The sequence below is a fragment of the Chroicocephalus ridibundus genome, chromosome 1, assembly GCF_963924245.1.
Source record: "Chroicocephalus ridibundus chromosome 1, bChrRid1.1, whole genome shotgun sequence".
Classification (NCBI taxonomy): domain Eukaryota; kingdom Metazoa; phylum Chordata; class Aves; order Charadriiformes; family Laridae; genus Chroicocephalus; species Chroicocephalus ridibundus.
Genome location: NC_086284.1, coordinates 125,530,491 through 125,551,961, shown reverse-complemented (window position 1 = coordinate 125,551,961; position 21,471 = coordinate 125,530,491). Strand labels below are relative to the sequence as shown.

The 21,471-nt window shown below is 42.9% G+C and overlaps 1 protein-coding gene across 1 annotated transcript; it reads left to right on the top strand.

Moving 5' to 3' along the window:
* Positions 1-1,736: 1,736 nt before the first annotated feature.
* On the top strand, positions 1,737-11,100 carry LNP1 (leukemia NUP98 fusion partner 1). Its single transcript, XM_063320535.1, has 3 exons — positions 1,737-1,886; positions 8,568-8,813; positions 10,900-11,100. Exons 1-3 carry the CDS (start codon positions 1,737-1,739, stop codon positions 11,098-11,100), a joined length of 597 nt encoding a protein of 198 aa, XP_063176605.1.
* The last annotated feature ends 10,371 nt before the right edge of the window (positions 11,101-21,471 follow it).

Below are 21,471 nucleotides of genomic sequence, written 5' to 3'. Positions count from 1 at the left end.
TGGTAGCTTCAAGGGTGTAAGTCAAATTTAGGCTGTCAGAATATGGCCAGGAGTGCACCTGGAGAATCCACCTACACATCCTTTTTATTGCTTCAGGTGTATTTTTACTGTACTGTTTTCTAGGTATTCCTCTTGCTCCTGTCCATCTGTGCCTCTGCTGAGAAAGCAGCCTGCTGCGCGTTTGGTTGTGCCTCCAAGCTCTAATATACAACATCTGAGGATATGCCGTCTGCACACCCATGTGCTTCAGGTCCTCATGCTAATCATGGTCTTGTCTGCCCTGGACAGGGTAAAACTCGGGCACATAGGCATTCATGACCAATTGGTCCCTTCACCCCTCTTATTCAGAATGAAGAGTCCTACATCAGAGTATTGTACTTAAACCTCACACCTACACCCACATCAATGAAGCTGGAGTTTTGTTACTACATCTGTATTCCTAAATAGTCTGGGGACAAGGAGCAAGGTTTAATGCTGAGCCACTGATTCTCCGTAATGCTAAATTGAGAGCATTTAGGCTTACTTCAGGCCAAGGCCAACTAGTATCTCCACAGCAATGCCTAGGCACCAGGAGAACCTCTAGCTACCTAGCACACAACAAGGGCTGCTTCCAATAGAAAGTTAGAATTGGGTCTCTTCCTCCTCTTCCATCTCAGCCTCCTCTGTGTCCTTCTGCTGTGTCCCAAGGCATGTAACACATCTTCCAGTTTCATGCTACACAAACAACAGTTTTATGGGTCGAAACAGTGTTTTCCTCTTATATTAGATATTTTGACATAAAAAAGACACAAAAACTACACAAAATATTACAGCCACAGCGCAGTCCATACAGCCTTTAGGAGACCCACAGCATAAGCACCATGTAGGATAGATATGACTAGTCTAGCCACTTGGTCTCAGGGCCAGAAAACAGTCTCCAGCCCTATTCTGTTTAGTGGTATAGATAAAGCCTATATGGCTTACACCCAGGGCTGAAAAGGGAAATCAGACGCATTTTTACTCCGTGTGCCTTCAAGTGAGGCAGGGCCTCCCACAACCCTGATATGCCAGATGAAATGACTCTGGTAAAAAGCAGCCAATGCAAATTCATGCTGGCTGTCATAACCTAAAAATGAACAAGCAGTTTCTTCAGGGAGAGCTTTCTTCTACCCAGACAGACCACATTTCCTGAATGCCAAAGGAAGAGCAGAGACAACAGAAGTCAGGAGGGAGGGCAGATGGGAAGAGCGGGCCATTTGTCCTCCCTCCCACAGAGCTAGTTAGGCCTCTGCAAGTAGCTGTGCCAGCTTCTAACCATCATCAATACGTCAATTCTGCTTCTCAAAATCACAAGCCTACTTTCAGTTCACGTATGCGCCTCCCAGGCATGTAACTGTGGGCAATTCTCCATTGGTATTGACAGCTGGTGCCCTCAACAGCAACACACAGGGAGTAGCCAACACATTTCCCTTCCCACCAGGCCCCTGCGGCAGTGTCATATTGGACATCACTGTAATGGAAAGGTTAAAAGAAACCTTGTTGAAAAGAGATGAGAAAGGATTGACTTTATGTTTAGACAGCGCCCAGGGCTGCAGTGGGATGGGGTTTGGGGGATGGAGAGCAGATAGAGTGGTTGAAAGTGCTTCTCCGCTTCCTCTGGTTGGCAGAACAGTGTGAGGCTATTGGCTTAGCGGTGGCATTTGACCTTGCTTTTCCTTGTCTGGTTCGAGACCCTCTCAAGTTTGGAGGGTCTGTACATGGACTATGAAGAGGATGATGATATTTCCTTTGCAAAATGGATGAGCAGCTTCTGGGGCCACAACTTGATCGATGAGAATGAGAAAGAGGGTAGAGGCCACAAGAAACGTCAGAAACGACCCTTCAGTGAAAGGAGAGCCTCCCTTCCGGTAAGAGCTGTGTGCAGTTTTCTCTCTGTGCGTGCATGGTTTATGTATAAATTTAAGTGTCATCCCCAGGGGCATGGCCCTAGAGATGTATGAGGATGAGTATGGTACACCTTGCTCAGTAAGTTCAGTTCTTACTGGCAGCAGCTAGTTGCTTTTTGAACTTAGCTCCCTGCCAGACTCAGGCCTCTGGTGCCTTCGGCATACAAGAAAAGTGGCAAACTCCAAGATAAGTGATGATAGGACCAGAAAAGTAAGGCAAAGGGTGTAATAACTGCCTAACTATGTATCACAATGTTGTTCTGTCTGCTAAGCGTGACCTGGCAGAGATCAAAACATTTTGGAAACCGGCACACAAACATTGGTTTCAATGAGTCTCTTCTCATGTGTAAAACTACATAATCACAGGATTTGGACCTAATTCTGCAACTATACCATCTCCAAGAAGGTGTATGCTTTACTCCCTGGGATTTTGCAGGTGTAACTTCTAATTTAAGCTAGAAGATGCGGTCCCTTGTTTAGAACATCTAACTCTGAAAATTAAGATACAACACATAACATTATATGGTGAAGTAAGATTTTAAGAGAAGCACGTTCTTTATTCTTAAACCTACAAAACAGTTGGGAGAAGGCAGAGGCAGTTTTTTAAGGCAGCTCACAACTGTCTAACCGATTATCAAAACGAAGTTAAACTGAAAGCAGCTGTTCCCAGACTGCTCTTTACTTGAAGGCTGTGGCTTTTATTTCAGCCCTAAAAAAATGTCTAGGTGGTCCAAACCTGTCTCTTTTTTTTTCCAACTACATCAGTTGGCTTACTAAAGATACTGTGTTTCCTTACAAGTCATTTTTCACTTATATCTTTAGATCATTATGGCTGCAACAAAGCAAATGCTGTTATACTGGGGAGAAACAGCTAACTTTTTCCAAACTTTTTTTTTCTGCCATGCTATATTTTTAGTTGCAAGTTCTCCTCCACTGGAGCTGCCATGTTCTAAGCTGTGGGATTTTTCGTTTTCAAAAAATTTGGCTAACAAAACCAAAATAGACCAAAACTGCCTCCCCCCTTTTCGAATTCACGGATGAGTTGGAGAGGTAACCTTCATTCATTAGTTTTGAACTGATCAGCCACATTTTTTATTTACAGTTATATTTCACCCTGGTCACAGATTGCAAGACAGACTTTGAGCTAGAGCTGTGCTGATGGATTCCATCAAAATGCCTGAAAACAGAACATTTATTAATTTTTTTTAAAATTAATTTTACTGTATTTTAATTTAGTCCTTCAGAGGTCTATTTCTTTTGTCCCCAATACAGACTGAAGTGTGAGAATGTACTTTAAATCACTGCCTATTCAGCAAGATGCTGAACACATCTTCACATATATTTGTGTGTGTGGTTTTGTGTGTACACATACATTTCATTTGAAGCATGTTTTTATACTCAGTTTGTTCAAAAGCTATTTATATGCTTAGCTAATAGCTATTCAAATACTTTGCTATAATTGCATTCCTGAATCAACACCTAGAACCTGCATTAAGTTTGTTGACAGAAAGTTAAGACAGTGACTTTTGACATTACTGTTGAACAAGCTAAAGTTATCCTGTACAGTTAATTATGTCTGGCCTTTACATTCATGCTCCACACAAATTTGTCTTGCTTCAGTAGTACTATACAAGACATATGTTTCAACTGCTCTATTTCTCAGTGCCAGAAATTGACTGGAGGAACGAGAAGGGAAGATTTGTTTGGGAATTTTATAATTCCGGGATAAATTTTGAGATGAAGCTTTTTTAGTTGGAAATCTCTGACTAGTTGGTAGTAAAGACCACTAAAACCTGTTGTCTTAAACCAAATATAGAAGTTAAACAAACAGGCACTAATAATTCCTTAGAAATACCTTCTGAAAGAACATTTCCTTGTTGGGAGCAATAACTTTGACCTGGATGTGTATTTTTTACACAGTTATTATAAATTATAACTACTGTAAGAGTCAAAACACTTACCAGTGTTAGTTAAATATTGTCTTCATTTTGTCAGAACAGTGCTATTAATTAGGAGGATTAATAACTGGGATCAGACTGTGTTAATCCCTCCACTGCAGATAACAGTGTAGCCTTTCTTCTGTGTCAACATCGTAAATGGAGGTAACCCCGATGTCCTGCTGAAAATAAAATCATCAGGTTCTGACTGACACAGCTGTTGGCAAAAGTTCCTTTTGCAGATACAATGGCGCTGCCAAAACAGCACTTCAGCACACTTTGTCTCATTTCCAGGGCTAGTATATGGCGCATCAGAAATAGTGCAGTCCTGCCTGCATGAACTGCATCTGCACTAGGAGCGTTTTGGTATTACATAGCAAAATGCTAGCAGTATAGCACAAAAGGTGGTATTACATAACGCTGGAAATCACTTTCAGCTCCAAAGTAGCATGTTGGTCTTTGTAGTTTTTCCTGTGGTGAAGACAGACACTCAAGCCACTGCTCTCACCTCAAACACAATGGCAAACTCCTGTGGCATCCTATCATGGTAGAGCCCCCCCCCCCGAAATATGGATAAAGCTTTGTAGAACAACTCCCAAACTAACAACAATTTTTATTATGGTTTTTTTTTTCCTCAGTATCTTAGTATACCTCACAAACATTACTGAGATGAGCCTCGCAAAATGTGTTTGCTATTGTCATTCCCATTTTGCAGAGGGGAACACAAAACTATATTCAACCTTCGGGCAAGAAGAATTCAACACAGGCAAGACAAGCTAAAGCTTGCATTCTATCTCTGCTCCCCTGAAAAGTGTCAGAGTTGTATATGTTGCTGTGGCCCCACACTGAATGTGAAAACTGCCTGGGGAGAACCAAGTCATCTGTTTTCATTTCCTTTAGTTAACTTGTTCCCCAGGCAAACTGTGTTTAGACACATTCACTGTGTCTAAAGCCTTTTTGACCTTCAGCTTTTTGAAGCCTTCGGCTATGACTTTCCTTGACACATTCTAGTTATCCTCCATCATTTTGGTTCAGGACAATTTCTTACCTCCCAGGCATTTTGTTGTGGGGGAACGATAGGAAGCAAAGGAGCACTGATAAGAGTTTTACAACCCTATAAACATATAAACCTTCAAGTAGACATTGCTGCTCACAGCAAAAAAATCTGATAAGAAACAGCTGAGAGTGGGAGCAGAGCAACTGACTGCTGTCGAAGTTACTAACATTTAATCTAAAGTCAGACCAAACATCTACCGCAATATCGTTAGTACAGATCAGTTGGAGCCTAGGCCAAAATATGGGAATATATGCCTGGTTATAAGCTTTTCCTAAGGAAGGCAAGCTGTGGGACAGCATCTGAATGTCAGATGTTCCAAAATATCACTAAAATACTGGGGTCATTGCGTAAACTTCACCAAACAATGCTCGTGCTGACACTCTGAAGATTAATTTCCTTACTGACAGCTGTGCAAGCCCTCAGATCAAGCCTAAAAGATGGAAGCAATTATCTTATCTCCTTCAGAAACTGAGAAAGAGAATAGGCAAATTATACTGACATCTATTTCTTGAGGTTGTTTGTGTTTTGGGTTTGTTTGTTTGTTTTTTTTAGTGTACTTTCTGTGTGTTTTAGCTGGGCAATTAGCAAAAGTTTAGCTGTTGTGTAAATAAATACATTAAGCATGACTAGTCTTTACGCAAAGGCTCAAGCAGAAAAAGGGAGTAGTAAAGGCAGGGAGAAACAACCCCTGAGAACATGCTGGATGCTTTTGTCTTTCCAACATCAGCAAAAATTCCCCATTTTGATACAGGGCAGCATTTCTCATTCCTCCTTCCCATGCCTTTTCCCGTGTTTCACCTCCTCCCCACTTCTCCAGTTTAAGAGCTACTCAAGGGCAGATCCTAGGAGCCAGAGACCAAGAGGAGCTCACTAAAAAGGCAGCAGATGTATGCCAGAGGTACCAGAGGCACAAGGCAGCTGCTGAGGCAAGGACAGGAGCAGATACCATGGCTGAGCTCAGAGACCTTTGGCAAGGGAAGACAGCAGCAGTGGGTGGACAACAGAGTGTGCGGATACAGAGGCAATCTCTGTTGCCAGCAGCTGCTGAGACTTCAGGAGCAGAAGCATAAATTAAAGGAGTCTCTTTAGCTGTTCTTATTTGCAGTGTTACCAAGCAATCAATTTGGCACCAAATGCATGTATTAAACGCATGTATTAAATCTAAGAAACAGGAAGGAAGCCACATGGATTTTATCTAAAGTCAGTGCCAGATCTGCTTCATTGCTGAGTTTCATTTTATGACTCTCAGTTCTCCACGGAGTCCATTTTAAAATAAAAAAATACAAGAAGACTAATGTACTGTGCAAGTTACTAGCCACAAAATGTTCGTGCTTCAGCAGCTGCGTTAAGGCTGCTGTCCTCTTTAGGGCTGTGTCTGTAAGACAGCAACATGCTAACACGCACGAGCGTCCTGTCCTCCTAGCTACCGTGGTATGTGTCATGCAAAGGCACTGTGAGAGGAGGAACAGCCATGGTAATATGATTGCATAGATATGTATGTGTAGCTTTACCCTTAGTCCACTGAGGCAGATACACATTTCAGAGGAAGGCCTGTGCCTTTTCATGGACCATTGCTGCCATATCAGTATGTGAACTGCAGTGTCTTTGTTAAGGGCTTAACTATAATTCTCTCTGTGAAGGGAAATTAAAAATCAATGTCTTAGTAAAATAAAACATTTACAAACATTACAAAACAAGACTGATAAAACACCATCCCCCGTTTCAGCTGTCCTCCTGTTCTTTTTCCCCACACCAGTGATTTTTAGTGTGAAGCAATTTTTATTTCCAGGAAACAATATATGTTGATGCCATTAAAATGACACAGAAGACATTTAGGTTGTTGAACTTGACATAGGATGTGTACTCCTGTCCCTCAAGCACAATGTGATTGCTTTGACGCTTTTTAAAATAACAATACAATATGACCTTACAGAGATTACAGCTGTATTGATTGATTTGAAACCAAAGTAAAAATAGTATGGCAGAAATCATTACCACTACTCTCAGAGGCAGTCCGTAATACTAGTTACTGAAGTAAGCTTCTGTCTGGAAAAGAAATTAAACCAGTACTGTATGATCTGAAAACCCTTCAGTATTAGGTGCTTCTGTCAGGTATAAAATTCGCTATTTTTAGCACCCCTCGTCAAGCCTATCTAATGTGATGTAGTCACAACCATATGGATGCACAGTCTCACCATTCATCAAAAGGCTACACGTGTCTCTGTTGTGCTAATACATTTATAATAGCATCTGGACCAGCATAAATGCAAATGTACATGGGAGATGTTTCAGGTCCCTTGAAGTCCAAGGTTTGTAGATTCATGTGGCCACTGTACCAACTTGGTTTAGCTTTCCACCATTGCCTGTTAAAAAACCAAAACAAACACCACCATCACTACCCACAACAAACCCTACTCTGAGTGCAGGGTTTTCTCCTGGATTTTCTTAGAAAGCATTTTGGGATCTGTGTGATAGACATTCGGTTGTTGTAAACAATCACAGCTCCCTCGAAGCCAGCAGAGCTTCTCAGGGTTACTCAGTAGCTGAAGGCTTAGCACCTGGGTTATACAAAACATACATGCATTCAAACATGCATGCAGCAGCTGGGGGCCTGGAGTGCCCTAACCTGACACCTGCAGGGGTCTCATTTTCGGTACCTCCCATCTCTCTCTCATAGATTTCACTACCTGCATCTTGCTGGTGTTCAGCTACTCTGAAGAATCATCAACAGCTGGCAGGGTTTGGGGCATGCCTGCCTTTATGTGGTGGCCTACAGGTCTGTCTATTTCTAAACCCACCAATAAACAAACAAATAAGTAAGTAAATAAATAAATCTCCAGAGGTCACAGCAGTTCTGTATCTGTTTAGTCTCCTTTACAGACATTCAATTAAACACAGCTGATGCAGATCAATAGCTTCTATCTCCATGTCAGGCCTGGGAAAACTGAACCACATGGAAACTAAACAACTCTCTACTCCCTCCTCGCTTTAGCCCTACAAATGTAATTGCAGGAAGCCTGTTTCCTACCGTTTCTGTGCTAGGGATGTGTCCCCTAGTGCCCTGAAAGTGCTCCCTCATCAGTTCAGGACAAACATGCACAAGAAACGAGCAGAAAATTCAGACCTGGACAATAAAGCATCTTGTCTGCACATAGGCCATGCTGCAAATTTGACACAACTGAGCTAGAAATGGTCCCTGTCACGCTTAAATGAACTCGAATGTCTGATAAGACCCGGAACACCTGTGAGTCAAACCCAGTATCTGGCTCATCTGGACACAAAAGTCTGCGTCTTTGCTTCTTGAGAGTCCTGCCTAGAGCCTGCTGCCAAATGTGAGGCCTGAATTTTTGAAGTTATGAAGGGTCCGGGTTCCTTTTAGTGGGCACTAAAAGGGCCCAGCACACTTTACATTTGAAATGCCAAAACTTAGGTACTCAAAAACAGAAATAAAAGGAAATTCTGCTGCTGCTCCTGGAAAGAAAGGTCTTGGCAGTGTGATTCTCCTGCACATGAAAGGAAAGACACAGGAGTCTGGGCAAGGTCATTCGTTCTGAACCATTGTTCAGAGAGCACTCCGTGGCAGAGAGAATCTACCCTGTGTGCTCTGCTTTAATATTCAATCCTCAACAAAGACCTCTTGTTTTTCAGGCCAGGCTTTCCTCCCTCCATACAACACGACTTCATGCTTCTACCAAAGGCTCATCTTCAGGCCATCTCAAGGGCTCCAAGGAATTTCAAGAAGACCAAGATGTCAAATGCCACTGCCACAGAAAGGCAAGCAGAACACCTTCAGCAGACAGCTCATCCCCAGAGACAAGATCAAACTCCATGCAGGAATTTGCAGAGTCCTTTGAAAAGCAATTGCACCTCAAAAGCAAACGCTCGGTTTCTTTGGTAGGTAAAAAACAACTTAAGATCACTTCAGAAGAAAAAACCCCAACCAACCAATCAACCAACCAACCAGCAGGCCACCTTTATCCCTGGTGTAATTGCTGTGGCTTTGCGGGGAGAAGACCAGAAATAAACTTGAATTAGAATTTCTCAAATGATGTGGTCCGTACAGTAGCACAAAAAAGGTTAAAGTGATAGTATTGTTAGTATGAGAATTCTTGATGTAGTGTTAGCATCTAGACTTATTAAAAAATGTGTATCTTCAAAATAAAACACCACACTGGCTGCAGCAATGTTTTCAGAGGTTTCCACAGCTGTGCCAACAAAACGTGACAATATAAAAACAGGTTTGTTTCACTTTTGCCATAAGACCCAGCTCTCTTGCTGCTGCTGACCTGGTTTAACCATATGCAGTGTCATCTGTGAGACTGCCAGACATCATGGTGTTTGAGAAGCTTCTCTTTTACCCCTTGGGACTCCATCCATCTGCTTCCTTCAATGTCACCACAGAGCTGCAGCAGCAGCCATTGCTATAAGTGGCTGAATGTATTTTCTCTGTAAGCAGGGGATTCTCCCCCCATTTCATCCTTCTCATCTCCCCATCATTCTATCCTGAGGCACGAGCATTTTCTGTATGGTTTGTGTTGGTGAAATAGCCAATAACAACCTTTTATCTATGACACTTTAACATGTTTTTATTATTATGATGCATACTGTCTGGTGTATCATACAATGGAAGGAAGAGTAATAAACACTAACTTGCTTTTAAGTATCAGAAGAACGCTGTCAAATTAAGTCACCCTACTGAAAAAGCCTGTGCTTGAATAACACTTGACATCAGCACCAAATAACAACAGAGGGAAGTATCTTTTTTTCAGTTTGTTGACACTGACAGTTTTGTATGGAGAAATAATTTTCAGCTCCCTTTGCAGACCTTCTGTGCAGCAACAAGAGCAGAAAAAAATCTCCTTTCAATAAGCAGTATCATTACATGATCAGTCCCACAATTATCGTCCTTGCATGCCCAGTCTTTTAAGAATATGCAGAATTATGGTGATGACAACTCTGTTATGCAATTGTTAAGATTTTAAGTGCATTCTGTAATCTTCTTTTTCCCCTTTAGGAACTACTCGCAATTTGTTTCATTTGGAACTTCACATTGCCTCATTTGCCAACCCTCACTAGTGGTTGTCTAGTTTATCATTTATCATTTCTCAAAAGTGCCTATGGCTAGAAAGTCTGTGAGTGGATAATAGTTGTATGGTAGATATAGTGAGCATGATGCACTAAATACAGCTTCAGTTCCAGTTAAAAACATGGATTCTGGTACCCTTCTGTAATCTGCAGTGGGGTGTGCTGGGTTTTATTTTAATCTGCCTTTCAAGTAGACCAAATCGTTGTCATTCTTTCAGTCACTATTGAAGTTTGGGAGATGTGAAGGGCTTGAGAATCTCAAAGAACTGAGCAATATGTGTTAGAGATCTGAAAGGAAATTTGGGAGGGGGCTTAGACTCATAGCTCCAAATGGAGCACTTTTGCACTCAGAGCTCTATGGGTGCAATTCAAACCACCATTTACATGACTACACGGGTTAAAAGAAAAGAAAAGTGGGTGAAATGTAATCCCATTTCATCTCCTTCCCTGCATATTGCTTTTCTCTTATAAAAGTGGCCTTGAGGACACTTCATGACCTTCAGCACTTGTTTTCAGTGCGGTCTTTGCAGCTAACACTGAATAGTCTTCAGGCACATAAAGACCGATCACGTGAAAGGACAGAAACATGAAGTCTGGGCTGAAATCTGAGAGACCCTCCCTTATCCCCTCCTTTCTCCTCTCTCCCCCTCAAGCCCTCCATACAGGTGACCTTCCTCCCAGGCATAGGGTATAATTAAAAGCATGTTGTCTCTTGCCAAGTTTTAGAGTGACTGGCTGGGGCCTTGAATATGAGCCCATCATGTTAAAGCTGATCTGGCTGAGGTAGGTAACTGGAATATTTTATTATATATTACTAGTGAAATAAGAAAATGAGATTTTGTTGTTCATGTGGGAGTTGCTTTTAATCCCCTGCTATTTTTCTCCTGCCTTTTAGCAACCTGAAGGCACGAAGGAGAGAACAGAAAGAGAGAGATTGCATTTGAGAAAAAGCAAGTCTCACAAGAGAATGGGAGAGAAATCAGAGCCAAGGAGAGTGCAGAAAGAAGAGGAAGGTTCAGAAGTTGTATCTGCAAAACTCAACGAACGGTTTCCATCACAAACAAGCACTGAGAAAAGTTATTTATGTACAGGCTAGCATGCATTGGGATAATGAATTTTAACACTCTCCCTGAAGAGCAGAGGGAGCATTCTTGTTTTGTTTTGACTAGAAGAGGCCTGTTAGGTACAATAAACCCTGACCTGTAGAATAAAGGTAAAATTCAATTGCATCATTGACACCGTGTTACTACCTTCCTGTCTTTACTTTTTCCATTAGGAATGTGATCCTTGTCATAGGAGTGTATCTGGAGCAAGATCCAAGTTAGCAATGAACCACCATAAGAGGGTTTCAGGAAGATTTAGCATTGCAGCAGGACAGTGGTGGATGGGTTCGTTTAAGAGAAGGGCATGTATGTATTACAGAGCTGTGCAAAGTCATCCAAAGCCTTATGTTTCTCTTCTAATTGAAAATGGGCTTATTGGTAGGTTTAGGAAGGAAAAATTACACAGAAACTGCCACCTGCTTCCTGGCCCTGACATTCACTTTGGTATGGCTCAGAAATAGGTATCTTTTTTCTTCTATATTCTCTCAACACCAAATTTACAGCAGTAATAGAAGAGAAGTCCCCGAGTTCTTTTCTACACCTTCCTTATATTTCACTTTTCTCTGCTTTCCCTCACTGCTACAGGCAATATGACTCTTGTTTCTCTGGCATCCCCAGTCCTTTCCCATGTCCTCAGTCCCATTTCCCTGGTCGCACAACTAGTTCTTTCTCCCAACTTTAACCTCATCACCTTGTCTCTTTTGTGGCCTTTCCCCTCTCCATTTACTACCTTATAGCCTTGACTCATAGCTATCAATATCTTTTGCTACATGTCTAGTTTTGCCCCATCAAAATTTAAGCCTTGCTGAAAGCTCTCCAGCAAAAACAGAGGTGTTCTGCCTCTCACACTTCTTCATAATCTCTTCAAGGAGTTTGCCACAGGTGATGGATTGCAACCCTTTTCACTTTTTCCCTTTTCTAGAGCTAGGGCCAAACCAAGGGAATTGGAACTGGCTCTGTCTATAATAAGCAGGGCTTAGAAAAACTCTATTTCTTCTGGCCGAAGATCTAATCTCAGGTGTAGATCTCACCAACTATAAGTAAGATTTCCTTCTATGCAGAGGAAATTCACCTCCACACACTCATAAACAGACACACACCCCCAACACCCCCTCCCCTGGTGCCCCTCTTCTTCAACATGTAAGTCTTCCCTACAGAGAATGCCGCCCTCTTTGGGAATAATTTCCCCAGGCCTAGTATAGAGAAAGCCTGCTTTGGATAGTACAGTTAGAGTGAAGACTAATGAAGTCATGAGAAAAAGTCAGAGTCTGCTGGTTATTCTTCCTATGACTTTCTGTAATTAACAAAGATCTTATTATTTTACTTTAGAGCCTTAATTTTGAATCTTCAACATTTTAAAAGCTTAGGGTATCCTTAAAACTTTGTAGCACATCTCCATTAAAGGATTGTTTTTCTTTTTAAGTAGGGCTTTGGGGGGATATACAAGAAAACAGTCTCACCCTTGCTGATGCTTGTAAATTGCTTCTTGCCTGGTGACGTATATTATAAACTAATAAATCTGACTGAAAGATGTTGTTCCTGTGCATAGTTTCTCTCCTCTCCAATCCACCTTGGATTTTCAGTAAATTCTTCTGTCAGCCAAAGCTTCCATGCAGATGGCTTTCCTTTTACAGCCTTAATTTGAAGACTGCATTACAATAGACCTGGATAGAAAGGGACATGGCCAGCTATGCCTGAGTGCCTCAGATAAAACCTCTTACATACATCCTTTCATGTAGCAGCCTGCCCTCACATCTCATGACAGCTGAACACCATGGCTGCACCAGCTTTGTCTCGATTTCAGAGCACCAGCCTCCTCCTCCTGTTTTCCAGCCAGGTTAACTCAACAGGTCCAGCTGTATCCCAGCAGAATATGCAAAAAGCTTGTATTCATGAGACCAACGTGTTGGTGGTACACCACACATGATGAAAAGAAAGCACCAAAAAGAGCTAAAATAGAAAACCCATGTGTTCCTGGCTACGACTTGCTGTTTACCATCTCCATCAAAGCACAGGCAAGGCTCGGTGCCATGGAGGCAGCCTAGCAGGTCTGCCTGCAAACAGCTCCCATGTTTATCACCGAACCCCGTCTCTCAAATGGGAGAGTTTGTAAGTGTTTATGTCCTTTCTGAACTGGCCCATCAGCCCCGTGGTGTGACTCTGGAAATGCAAGCTTTTAAATAACACCTCTGACATTGTCCTCCTTAAATTGCTAAAAACTGTTTACTCAGAAGTGTTTCCTCTTGCTTCATATCATTCCTGGTTGGACCAACAGCTCTTTCCAGTTTAGTCCCATGTAGTCTGACACAATAGTATGACTTAGAAAGACTGAAACTTGCATGATAGAATGAAATCATTCTCCAGAGAACTCAACAATTCCATAACTAATCGGGCATTTGGGAAGGAAGGTAATCATCCGAAGAGCAATCTGATTGGAATATCACGGCTGATATTTCTGTTTCCACAGAAAGTGGGATTGGGATGTACGAAGCAGTCAGAAAGACTCCAGAGGGTTTTCATTTTCACAGTAGGTCACTGGTTCGGTGGTGACTGACAAAAAGAATAGTCACTGCCTTGATTCCCACCCCCAATTCCCCGACCAGCTGGGCTGGCTGTGGGCGTTTTCTGCACACCCGCCCATTCCTAGGCACACACTGTTTGCTTTTGTTGCATGAGAATCCAAACTTCGGACATGAAGGAGGTCAGTTAGTGGGAAGCAAAGGCAAAGGGATCAAAAAATACCATTTCCAAAATGCTTATTAACAGAGACTGTTGAAAACCTGAAACAGTTTCCCAACAGAGGGGAATGTGCAGGACGCTCCCACGGTGGGCTGGCTGTTGAAAGCTGACCTGACCCAGAGGCCTGTGAAGGACATTTTGAACTTGCTGTGTCTCATGGGTGGGAGACCATGCTCTGGTAAAACGCTCCTCTCTCTGGATCCTTCCCACTGCTTCAGACTAACTAGAAAGTGTTCCTGTGGGAATTAGGGCACAGGTACGTACCAGGATTTCAAGAGCAAGATCCAGTTATACCCCAGTGTTTTTTGAGAGGGCTAAGAAGAGGAGGTCAAGTGTGGTTACCTCATCTTTTAGGTGCGCATTCCCACCCAAAGCAAAATATTCATGCGTGCGTGCTTCTGAGGTATTGTTTAATTGCAGCATAATTTTGAGGATGGATTAAATTTTGGGTACTTGTTAACATATCACATATTAGTCTATAAAGTGCCAGACCCCACAAAGGCAAAAGGAAGCAATAGCTGTATTTATATACATGCTCACAACACCGCTGTCTAGGAAAAAAAAGGAAAATATTTAAATGCATAAATAAAACAAACCAACCACAATGTATAACTGAACAAGAATATATTACCTATTAAAAAAGAAACCTAATATTAAATATAAACACTGAAAATGTTCATCTGTACTTTTTTGTTCTTTGGCCCAAAAGAAGGTATTTGGGTAAGCACAGTCCTGGCTCTGAATGCATTCAGTGTATATATGAATAGTATAAAATCACATAGAGTTATAATCAAACCTGATAACCAAAATTATTCGCACAGAAATGAATCATAATCATGGGACCTTGAGTTTATACGGCCATCTGCAAAAACCGCTGAGAACAAACAGGTCTTGAAATATGTCCAGTAGGATACTGCAGCCAAAATATAGTCATTCAATGAGAAAAGTGAATATTGAAGTCCAACAAACTTGATAGATAATGCCCTGCTTGCAGTTTCTGTGCCAGAGCTTTAGGTAACTGGGTATGAACAAACGCTAAAATAAACCCTCTCATCGTAGAAAACATTGCTTGTAGGGTGTTGATTTTCATTTACTCTGTTGTTTTAGATTGGATTGATAGATGATAGTCCTCCTGTTACGAGGATCCCTCTGAATCCTAGCCCATTCTCTACTGTACTTTGGAAAAAGACAACTTCTCTCAGCTGTGTCTTGTCTCTCAGGTCAGACAGAAAACAGGAAAAAAAGTGGTACAGGGAGCATCAAAGACTAATATTCTGTCATATTTGATGCATGCTTGTCCTTCTTATATGTTTGTTGAAATGTTTTAGTTCATGCAATTTCTAAACTGGTTGATAGAGTTTTGCTGTATAGAGAAGACCCACCAAAACTTGTGACAGTCACACATGAATTTTCATCAGAAAGCACATGGAGTCCTTACACAGAGCTCTCAGCCTGGTGAATTGGTCCTATTCCTGATACTGAAATATCAAAAAGGAGCTCTCCTTTGCTCCAAAGCTTGAGCAGAAGGATTCATGAATACTATTCCCCTGGGCTTTCCTGCAACCATATGCCACTATATGGGGTGGATGCTAAGGTTTTGGTCCTTTGGAAAACAACCCTTCCTGTACCTTTATGCAATGGATCTCCGTTGATATTCTGCTATTCCTATAAACACAAAATACATGTTAAATGTCTCACATAAGCATCTTAAATCTAGTGGGTCTGCTCCCTGAGGATTCTTACACAGCTAATTTTGGCTGTCAGAAAGCGGCTAGAGCGATTTTAGGTTAGCCTTCCCACAGCTAGCACAAGTTTGCGCCTGGGAGAGAGGAATGGTTAGGGCATTACTTTGTACTGATGGCCCCAGCAGCAATAAAAAGTCCTCATGGAGAACAAAGTAACTTCGGGCTGCTCTCACCTGTGCAGGAATGGAAATCACAGGTTAGCACAGAATTTGGGATCCCTCAAAATTTTCATGAACTCCTTCTCCTCAGTGCCAAGTTCTACCTACCCACAGCTGGAGATGACACCACTTCAGACAACTTCAGATTTTCCTTTAACTTCTTTTGCATGGAAAGAATTTAGTCTCACAGCAGTATAAGCCGTGTCTCAACTATATGGTCAACAAACATCATTCATTGTGTTCATTGCTCATTCAGGTTATTCATTACAATTTGACTAACTAATCAAAAGCAATTCTGAGTTGAACTTGTTTAAAACTGATAAAAATTTCCTTTCACTTGAAGGAGGAAGATCTGGATCTGTGTGTTATTTGTCATGATGATCTGGGGACTGGCAGCAGCACAGAACTTCACTGCATGCACAGCTTTCACAAAGAGCTATCGTGACAAACTCCCAGGGCCTTATTTTCTATTACATGCGATGTAGAGAGTAGAGGAAGGGGTTTATATATCAACTTCTCCAGACCCTGACTAAACCTTGAATGCCAGCGTTTGAAAGAAATGTGTGTGTGCGTGGTGGAGCTGCTGTAGTAATCCCACGTTATCAGATGCTGCCTAGAAGGTGGGAGGCTCCTCAGTATCATCCGTAATGGTTTTTAGGGAAATTTTGTGCTGTGGAAAGGCCAAAGTTGAAGATGATGGGCCACACTGGAGCTGCTGCTGCCAGTGTGGGTCATTCTTTATATGAGAGTACTTTAGCGGAAAAGGGGAACACCAGTGCTCTGAAGGAGCTGCGAGTAGCTGGGTGTTTCAATGGCCACAGTTCAGAGCTGGCACTGCGGAGGTGAGCAAACAGTTCTTCTAATCCCCGGCTAATCGATGTTGAAGGGTTCAGTCAGTCTGGCTCACTCCTCTCCACAGAGGTAAATTGTCTGGCATAGTTTGTGCCTCTATTGATGACCTCAGGAAAGGGACCGAGGACTAAGTACTCCTCTCGTTGGAGGTTGTTTCTGTGGGTGGCATCTGAGATATGTTGGTGGCGTGGAGTGAGAAAAGCAGGTGTAACTGCTACACTAGGTGCACTTTCAAACACAGAACCTTGTCTCAAGGCTTTTTGGTCTGTTGTCAAATAAGCGAAAAGAAAGTAGTGGATACCACATTCTTCTGGAAAAAAAATATGTATCTGGTCTGGATCCTGATGAAGTTATTCTGAGGATAGCAGGACTTCACCTAATGACAGTATCCTCATTTCCTTAATATTGTTTAAGTAACTATTTGGACGAGGGACCTTAATTTATCAAGGAAATATGTCAGCTACACCTCTCAGAAGTCCTGGGAAATAACATCAATTCCTGCATCAAAATGCAGTTTGCTAGTGCTCTTTTCCATTTGTTTCTAACAGTGTATTCAAAAGTGGCTGCTAAAGAAGCCAACTTGTCCAACATGTCGTGTCCAGGTGCTTGTGTAAAGTCAGTGGCAGACTCTTGTCATCCATGATGAAGAAGTCAAGAAGAGAGGGTCCTTTAGGACTACGGAGGGGAAATATTCAAGGCTTGATTCCAGTTACAGAAGAAGGAAGAAAGAAAACAAAAGTTTACTGGTGGATTAATGCATTACAAGGTTATTGTAAGTGGTGTAGCTTTTTATACAGTTCAGAGTCCAGCTTTGAAGATAAAAGCTAACTCCCAGCTCCTTCTGCCTGTGTGTGTCATAAAAACATGCCAGTGTTTAGGGAAGAGGTAAAAATATTTTTGCAATTCTCTGCACAGTGTAAATAAAAATTGCACATTTGATACAAAATAAATTGTTTACAAGTTATTTCACTTACCATCGTTAAATGGCTAGGTAACATATATAGCCATTTTCCAGCAGAGGGAGACTGTCGATACAGAATGAGAACATGCACTGTAGTCCACTGCAAGCACGAGTTTGAGATTAAAACTAATTACAGTGCCAGTAGGAGACAACAGCAAAAAAAAAAAAAAAATGCACAGGACTGTATGGTCAAATTTTGTCCTGTGTTGTGTTGTTCAGGTATGACTTTTGTTGATACGAAGGAAACCAATGCCCACTGAAACACATGGCAGAATTCAGTCTGGTATTAGGGACTGCGGTATTTTCCCCGTGGCCAGCTTGATCTCGCTCCTGAAACCCCGTAATGCTGAATCACCAGTTGGCAGCTCCTCGCTGCAGGTGTTTCCCAAACCGTCCTCTTGATCTGCCCTCTGTTTCCATGATGCAACCACATCTCCCTCTTTATCCATTGGGGAGTTGCTGGTGTAGCCTCAGGTGCCGCCACCCACATGCCCACTGAAAGCCCAGGCTGGAAGGGAGGGATGAGAAGCAACCCTTGCAGAGGGATGGAGGTCCCCATGGCTGCTGCGTTTCCTTGGGGTCAACGGGTGGCCAACACCAGAGACAGCTCACCCAGCTCCTCCCGAGGGAGCTGCTCCTCCTTTACACCCAGTGGAGCTGCTCTTCATCTCTGAGGCAGCCCTGGGGTTCAGCAGCTTCCACCCCGCACCCAGAACCAAGGTGGGTAGTCTGCCTACGCTTCTCCGAAACCTTCCTCAGATACCTGCCCATAGCTGGTGAGCTGCTCCTGTTGGCCAAAATGTCCCTATCACCACTAAGGGATCTGTTGCTCCCAGTGCTCAGTCTTGCTTTCTGTATTTTCAACGTCAAATACAAGAAAGCTTTTGGGAAGCTCTCTCTTAATCCTTACTATAGGAAAGATAATATATTTCTTGCCCCAGGTTTATTCTGCCAGAATAAGTATATGTGGTGTCAGAAGTTTCTCATTGAGAAAAAGCAGTAGCATTTTTTTCTTATAAGCAGCACATGCTATTCTATAAACATAAACGTAGAATGATTAATCAAAGCCTTTGCTTTTAACAACTTTTATTTTTTTTTAATAGGAACATTTTCCTTCCAGAGTGTGTAAATTACATTTAGCAGGTCTATGCAGGTTTCCATGAATAGTTTCATGACTCTTCTTTACTTGTCAGGTGTGCAGATGGACTTTTCAAACCCAGATCTCACACTGCCTCAACTGGTAAAAAAAATCTCCATTTCTCCTGTTCTCCTATGTCACCCAGAAAAAAAACAAACAAACCAATGAACACCTTACGGCTACTTCTCATGCACAACATAGCTGAAAATAAGCTATGTTTTAAAATACATTTCGAAACATCTCCGTTCATCAAAGGCAACCTCTACTCTACCGCAGTCTGTAGCGAAGTGAGCCGAGTGGCACATCCACTCGTATTTCAGCTGGTCCAGCTCAGAGTCAGACCGATGTCGGGAGGTTTGTGTCCCTTTGCTGGGCTGTGAACTGTGACAGGGAAGGGCAGGGATGCGCTCCTGTCGGTCTGCTTTGCTCTGAGGGTGCGCCTGGCAGAGGGACAGAAATAAGCGGCTGGGGAGCAGCAGGGAGTCTTAAACCACTCAGCTTGTTTGCACAGTTAACGTGAGTTACAGCCCTCAGCCTCTCACTGTTATTTCAGAGGAAACTTGGAGACATGAAGCCATACTGAACTTCATTCTTCAAATGCATACAAATATGCTAATTGCAGGAAGATTAGTCATGGTTGTGAAATGAAGCACAAATGCACACGTTGGCAGCATCCGTTCCTACGTTCTGTCAAATAAAGAAATACATTTGCTCAGAAAAAAAAAGGAGGTAAAACGACTGTATTTCTTAAAATATTTGAAGTAAGTCACAGGAATGTCAAAACATAGCTGATAGATTATTTTTTTTGGCCTTTCTTTTTCAATTTAAAGAGGATGTTCTGTCTGGGAACTTCAGTAGGATCAAAAATCATTCCCTTTCCCTTTTACCGAAATCACTGTCTTCCTAAATTACTTGGTCACTTCATTCTTATTGTGCCTGTTCACCAAGGTACCAAATAACATTTTTTATATATACATATATATATATATATAAAATATATAAATATACACTGACATGTGGTGACAATGAGATGTTTGTACCTCTGCATCTCCCAGGAGAAGTATGCCGTCCTGTGGGTTTCTGTCCACCACTCCCCCTGCCTGACCACAAACTATCATTTTTCAAGCTGTCCCTGGGTTTCTCCATTTTCCTTCAACTTTCTTGCGCAGAAACAGCCTTGTCCCTGTCACTCCCCTGCTTCCCTACCACGGCCTTTTCCTATAAAGCTGCTTAGCTGACTTCCTGTGATCCCAACTACATCCAACATCGCCCTGCGAGTTCAAACTCACGTTCAAGCGTGCCTGTGCTTACAAGGCACCTGTGACAATACATACGAACTCCTGGGCCAATGGACATTTTGATGCTGTGGGAAACCTGGTGGAGAGGCAGGACCAGAGGGAAGCCAGCACTGTGGAAGTGGGCCTGCCTACCTTGCTTCTGGATTTAAAGCAAAGGGGAGGAAGAGCCGAGTGAGTTAACGCTGAGGCACCGCCGCAGCTGTGGCTTGGCCACTGGTTTGGGAACAGGGTCGGCAAGGCCAGGGATGACGAGCTCAGGACGGGTTTTGGGCCATCTGATTAGGATGCCCCTGGGGAGAAGTGTGATGGAGAGTGTCCAGAGCTGCCTTTGGGAGGGAGCTGGTTTGGGAGAAGTGTTTTGGGTGGATGGCAAGGACCTGGGGTGGGGGTGCTGTACATTTAGGTGCTTGGAGAGGGGAAAGATTCGCTAAGTGACAGCCAGGTGGGAGACCAAAGGATCCAGTTCCCAGTGAGACAGGAGGTGTGGCCATGCCTGCAAGGAGCTGGTTGGGAGGACAGTGACCAAGCGGAAAGCGTTTGTCTCCAGGGAATATTGCACCCGGACACAGACTTTCATGACACTTGGATGCGCTCCTTTGTTATTAATGCTCCTTTTCTTTCATGTGTGTGATAAACGTGTGTTTGGGGGGAGATTTTTTGCACCAGAGCTTTTCTGGCCCTGGTGTGCCATGGAATGAAGGCTGGTACCACAACAACCATGTGCCCCTGTTCCGTACGGCGAGCGGGAGGATACTTGCCATTCTGCAGCAAAACCAAGGGAAAAGGGTAACAGGGGGCAATGCCATGTAGCGACATGGGCTTTCTGACCTCCTTGTCCCTCCATGCTCCCCTTCCACAGCTGTGCTCCTGCTCTCGCTTTCCCTCTTCCCCTGAAAAGCATTTTTCCCTTTTTCTCCCTAGGCCGGGCTACAGCTGGTGCTTTTCGTGTCACTGCTCAACTGGACAGTTTTCCCAGCCTGTTCTTTCTGCCTCGTGTCTCCGTCCAGAGGGTTGTTCACCCTGGTGTCCTCCCCTGGCTTAGCCCTTTCTCCTGACTCACCCGAGGTACGTGCTGAACGCAGCAAGTGAGTCAGAGAGAGACGGGGAGAACAAAAATTAACAAAACAATGAGGAAGACGAAGTTGCATCATAAAAAAAGTCGAAAGAACACCATTAGGTTTATGAAGTTAAACTCTCCAAAGCCGGACAAATCCAGACCTAATGCTGCCTTTGGAAGCGTAGTTCAGCCCCCTCTCCCTCTCCCCTTCTCCCACGCAATGTGTATTATGTGACATGATTTAGTCATTTGACTGCATACTCTTTTTCCCATGGGACTAGCGCCTCGTTTAGTGTAAAAGCAGGACAGTGTCTGGGAATGAAGCCGGTCTCTACATTTCCTGGACTAAGCGTGTGGCTACGAGCCCCATTTATCACCGTGCAACCCAGACAGTGCGCTGAATTCAGAGGTGCCAG

Excerpts from the sequence above, each read along its gene's own strand:
- LNP1 (XM_063320535.1), top strand. The coding sequence starts at position 1,737 with ATGGACTATGAAGAGGATGATGATATTTCCTTTGCAAAATGGATGAGC. Across the intron at positions 1,887-8,567 it reads AAAGGAGAGCCTCCCTTCCG|GCCAGGCTTTCCTCCCTCCA; the intron begins GTAAGAGCTGTG and ends CTTGTTTTTCAG. Across the intron at positions 8,814-10,899 it reads GCAAACGCTCGGTTTCTTTG|CAACCTGAAGGCACGAAGGA; the intron begins GTAGGTAAAAAA and ends CCTGCCTTTTAG.